At 38.7% G+C, this 6,000-nt stretch overlaps 1 protein-coding gene across 1 annotated transcript in view; it reads right to left on the bottom strand.

Annotated features, from left to right (window-relative positions):
* Positions 1-1,780: 1,780 nt before the first annotated feature.
* LOC140156974 (RNA polymerase II subunit A C-terminal domain phosphatase SSU72-like) overlaps positions 1,781-6,000 on the bottom strand; it is a 34,609-nt gene continuing 30,389 nt past the window's right edge. Inside the window, exons 4-5 of the mRNA XM_072180023.1 lie at positions 3,163-3,281; positions 1,781-2,187 (exon numbers count right to left, since the gene is read on the bottom strand). Coding sequence (XP_072036124.1) covers positions 2,086-2,187; positions 3,163-3,281 — 221 coding nt within the window. The 3' untranslated portion in view covers positions 1,781-2,085. The remainder of the gene's footprint in view (positions 2,188-3,162; positions 3,282-6,000) is intronic.

The raw sequence follows: 6,000 nt of genomic DNA, 5'->3' as shown, positions 1-6,000 counted from the left end.
ATTTTTGGTGGGACATGAGTAACGAACCTAATAATAGGTACTTAAAGTTAAAGTGTATGCAGCTGGGATGAAAAGCCGTCGATCATATGAAAATTTGGACCGTTCGTATTGAAGATAGGCTTATAGATTTTCCCCCCAAAATAAACATTTGGGTCTTTTTAGGGAAAAAATGTATATCTTCAATAATGAAAGGTCAAAATTTTCAATTGATGGTCGGCTTTTCCATCCCAGCTACATAGCCTACACTTTAAGAACATATCATTAGACTTACCGAAGTTTACTTCGAAGACTGTTAAATATCAAAATTTAATAATTTGCCATAAAATTTGTATTATATCGCGAATAATAAAAAAAATGATATCAGAAGGACAATCCTCGTATTCCGAATGCAATTCGATACCGGTAGGCCTATGTCTGATGTGCTCTCCGGTCCCACAAAAATACTGTGTCAACGTTGCTATCCAATAACCCCAGCAAACGCAAAATGTTTTCAGGACGTGTTGAAAACATTTCGTTTTGATAACATTAAATGTCGGATTGTATCAAAACAAAATTATAGAGCTGTCAAAATGTTATTGTTAACTCTTACAAAATTAGCAACTTTTAAAAATGTCATTGGAAAAACGTTTTGTGTCTGCTGGGAGGTCAATCCATCTCTGGTTTCTGGTCCGACTGTTCAGTTGCGTATCAAGCGCGAGCGGAGGACAAGTTAGTGATGGTCGGTGGTAGGTGAGGGTGTCAAAATGACAATTATTTGCTTCATTTTGTCGGGCCCTTTTGTTCTTCCTTACCTTTCCTCAACGCTACTACGCGTTTTTGTTCGTGTACGTAGAGACACCTATTTTTTTCAAACAGTAGTTACAGGTGGTGGCCGCATTGCATTCTCTAAATTCAGTAAATTTTCATCGTCAACCGTGTAACTGAATGGGATTATTTTGAAATTTTAAAACGTTTGAAATATCACAAACAAATAGGCCTATCTATGTTAATAAATAATATAAATACAAGCTAAAACCGTTGGGGTTCGATAATGAACCCCACAAAACTAACCGACTACATATGGAAAATGCCATACGGCCAGGCGGTTTCACAAGTTGCCGGCTCGATCATGTCATCCGCCGCCTGAGTAGTTACGCCCCATCCCAACAATCCTATGGCAATTGACGTATTTGTTTGTTTGGGTATGCTGTACACCCATCAAAATTGCGGCGGGAATAATTTTCCATTTTCCAGTCTTATCAATGAACTTTTTTTCTCAAAAAGACTTCTCTCTATGCCTGAATTTCAATTCACCTTTTCGCTAAATCCCATAAGCCTTTGCGGGTATACCCGAGATGTCGTCATTTGATGTTATCGTTCGAAGTTCGCAGTAACGATGTGCGCATATCGATGTGACAACATCAGAGGTCTACCCGCAATCGGATTTACTGAAAACGATAATTATAAACCTTGCTATGAAATGATGTCACCCGCGATATAAAACTGGCAACTAAAGTACTTCTGCAATTTATGGAATCGGGAGATGTTACAGCGTACCGCCCACTCCTGACGTCCCACAATGATCAAACGTACCCTACTGTTATACACTCTTAGAAAAAAGGGGTTCTTGGATGTCCTTTAGGTAGAACTCCCAAGAGAAAATGATTCTCGAAAATAGTTCTATCTGATCTTTATAGGTCATGGAACCGGTTCTAGCCTTCACAGAACATAGGCCTACTTAAAACCATTTTGGTAAGAGTGTATAGTTGACAACAAAAATTTCGAAAAATCACAGCGTCAATTAACGGAAACGGATCCCTTTGACATGTTTCTTATAAAAAAATCGTTTTCTTCAACCGTTACATAATGCTCATAAAAATATATAGTGTCTATATCCATAAAATGTCGCTATTACCTTCATGTAAGCATACTCAGGAGTTAGCCTAGTATCAAGCCAGCTGAATATTACATATAGGCTACAGGCTACGGAATAAAGCTGTCTAAGCCATAAAATGGAGTCTTGGCAATAGGCTAATTTCGTGTATGCTTACGGTACATGAAGGACAGATAGACAAAAATGTTTCTGAATCTCAAAAATTGTCATCATCAGTAAAAACAGACAGAATGTAGAATGTCTCTTTCAGCACGTGGTTCAAACTCTTGTAGCAGGTCGTCCAGGTCATCTTCTAAGTCTTGAGCGTTTTCAAGCTGGAGGGAAAAAAAAAGAAAACTGGAATTAAAAGTTAACTTCGGGGGAAATGGTTCAAACCCAATTCAAAATTCGGTGACACTTACGCGTGATTAAGGGGGTACTACACCCCTGCCCAATTTTGTGCCTATTTTTGCATTTATTTCAAAAATTATAGTGCATTGTGGACAAGTAAGATATGTATATTATAGGGGCAAGGACTACAAATACTACACTAGAAATTTTATTTCAGCACAGACAACAGTTGTGGAGTTACAGTCAAAAATGAGGGAAAACCAATATTTGATCAATAAATCAATAACTACTTGCTTTGAGTTGCTGAATTTTCAGTACAGTAGTTGTAGTCCTTGCCCCTATAATATACATATCTTACTTGTCACCATGTGCTATAATTTTTGAGAAAAATGCAAAAATAGGCACAAAATAGGCCAGGGGTGTAGTACCCCTTAAGATTCTTGGAAACTAGCTTTGCGAGAAATGGTCGATTCTCCTGCAAGACCGTGGGGTGAACATTATTCACGCATTTTGATTCTATGTTTAATGCTCCACGAAATATGACGAGTTCTTTAAAGGCACAAATTGGAAATGCTTATTTCCCAGGGAAACAGCAGGCCAGACAGTAACAAGAGCAGGTTTATTTCACCTTAAGTCATGGATGATCTTGCAAATAGGCCCTATACAGGCTAACTTTCCCCGGCCCACCGTCCAATATACCATACATTAGCATGATTAGTGGACTACAACAGTATTTACCGATCAGTTTATACTCTGAACCTTTCAGAGAAAAGCGTATTATATTTAGGATTTTGTTTGAACTCGGATCACCATGCATCATTTCCATTTTGTGAGGCGATCTTCAGCACCTTGCACGTAAATTAAAATAGCGAGTCTAATTAATTTAAAATTCACGTCTTTAACTTGAATTGTATTTTTTATTTTTGCCACTTTTCCACCAAATAGAATATTCTTATTACCAATTGGCACAACTCGTAGATCAGGAAAGCCCCTAGTGTGGCTTCATCGTGGTTATCCTGGATCTCTATGTTGATAACATGGACGGGAGTTTGGGAGTCTTGTTCTCTGTTGTTGAAATCTGCAGATAGAGAACAAAGGAAAATATAAGAACAAAATGAAAGCAACTTGTGACAAACAATGAGTATCGTAATTAGAGGCGCCAAAATATTTGACTCGAATATTCAGTGGCTCACTGAACCATGGATCAACGAAAGGACATCTGCCTTATGCGCTGGACAAGGGACGCAACATGACATTAACAAGAGCAGCAGACGAAATAAAGAAGGACAGACAATACAAAAAGGACAAGACAAATGTAAACATGACAAAATGGAAAAGAAAATGAAAACAAGGACAGGACAAGAAAAAGATAAACAGGACAAACATGAAAGTAAACAGGACCCCGGGGACAGGAAAATACAAAGGTAAACGGGACAAAGGACAAGAGTGTACACAGGACATAAAGGACAAGGCAATGGTAAACAGAAAAAGGACACTGGGCGAGGATAAAAAGGTCAAGAGCGTACATCAGACTTAAAGGACAAGGTAAATGTAAACAGAAAACGGACGGCACAGATAAACGTGATAAAAATGTGGACACGACAAAGATAAACAGGACAAGGGCGTACACAAGACACAAAGGACAAGGTAAAGAGAAACACGACAAAAAAGACACGACAACAAAATCAGGACAAGAGCGGGACAAAAAGGTCATAACGGCCATAGTCTGCATGTGTTACAGACCGTGTATCTATATTATCCATAGGGAGAGAAACTAGGCCTATATACTGGGAACCACACACTCTCGGAAACCATAGTGGTGACTCGCCGCGAGACGCTTCGCGGCTCGAATTCGCCGCTTCGCCGCTCACCCCCCCTAGACTAATTCCAATCAGCCGTCTACACTTCGCATGTACTGTGTTAGTGAGGGAGTGAGAGCCCAAGATAGGGTGTCTGCTGGAATTAATTCCTCAATCGACAATTTTTGTACTGGTAGACGTGGCTTTAAATATTCAATCACATATCCAAAATCGGCCAAAATCCACCCTGGGCAAAAAAATCTACAGGCATTTGAAAATCACTATTTTTCAGTAAAAATGAACAAATCACGAACGTTTCCGACTGTAAGCCGCATTTTCGCAAACATGGTCAATGCGTCCGCGCTTATCGTTTTGTATTTGCGTGCGCGCTATAAGTGAGCGTATTGGCGTTGCGTACTGCGTAAAACCGAATTTAAACCACAGCGTCACGCCATGCACACAACACACAAAGTCGGTGACTAATTGATTGACATGTAATTGATTGACGGCTTGCATTGATTTCCGGCTATAATTGCCCTGTGATTGTCACCTGTTATAGTGTGCCCTTAAATGACGGGAGTTCCATAAAAGGTAAAAACTTTTAATTACTTTTAGTTATTCTTTTAATATCGTAACTAAGAATAAAACGGTCCTAAAACGTCACGTAACCACGATTCGTTGTTCGTATAATGATAACAGTAGGCCTATACACTGTAAAATATTACCGTTATTTTCGGGACTTTCCCGTAAACTTTACGTTATTTACCGTAAAAATGAAATACTATTTCACTAAAAATAGGCATGTTAGTACCGTTTAGACTGTAGTTGTTTAATTTTTTTGGGGTGGGTGGGTGTGTAAAGTGTTGCATCTTCGATTTTTAAATAGGCCTACGGTAGTAAACAGCCCGGGTAAACAGCCGTATTGTCCAAATATATTGTGTTTAAATGTAAAACAACAGTAATTTTAACGGTATACTGTTGCCAACAAAATTGCCAGGTATTTTACCGTAAGACATAAGTGATTTCTACTCTACGCCTATTTTTACATGATTATGGGCATTTTACCGTATAGGCCTACTTTATGGTCAAATTTTTACTGTCATGACTGTGTATCTAAAAATGACGGGCCTTGGGGAAAGAAATACGAGCTAGTAAAGGGCCATTCCTGATGGAACTAAATTCCACTTTAACCCAGGTCTAACTTTAGACCAGGTCTAACTTGTTTGTGCATACGATTAGGGTCTAAACAAAAACAAACTTAATAGCTGGAGGAACGCCCGGCCATAATGTAATTATATTTCTTTCCGTAGAAAATGTAGGCCTATCTGACTTTGTGAAAAAGATCTTAAAGTATATAGGCCTATAGCCTACACCAGATTCTTCTGGTGCCGCCATTGGTTATGAACACGATTTATAGGCCTACCTTTTCTAGTGTATGCTTTATATAAACCTTTTCGAACCTTTTGCGAATAATATCGAAAACGTTTTGTGTTTGCTGGGATTATTATAGTAGGCCTATCATAATTAGGACCTCTATTCCGTTTTACTTTATGATAGAATTGGCGGTTGCAGATGATTTGAAAAACTAGGCGTGGATTTGCATGCAGTATTTAGACTAGGCTACTTTTCTAAAAGGCCCTGCTGACGATTGTGAGAGTATACATCGTTGTTCCCGTGCTGCAAAATCAACATAGGCCTATGTAAATTCAAAATGTATATGGCCAATTGTAAATTCAAAACATATATAGGGTCAATTGTAAACGGTGGGAATGAAGTAAAATAACGTATAGATTGTTATGATTGACCGTTGACAAATCCAAGTTTCTACTCACACAGGTCCAGACTGTCGTCTCTTAATTCATATCTTGGCTGCATGGCTTGAAAATGACCATTGGTTTTATAATGCTTCACGGGGGACTCACGAAACTCATGAAATTCATATCATGGAAATCCCACGGGGGAAAGCAGAGAACAAATGGTCATTCTACAGATATAATG

Source organism: Amphiura filiformis, chromosome 7, assembly GCF_039555335.1.
Source record: "Amphiura filiformis chromosome 7, Afil_fr2py, whole genome shotgun sequence".
NCBI lineage: Eukaryota > Metazoa > Echinodermata > Ophiuroidea > Amphilepidida > Amphiuridae > Amphiura > Amphiura filiformis.
This window is presented reverse-complemented; position numbering and strand designations above follow the sequence as displayed.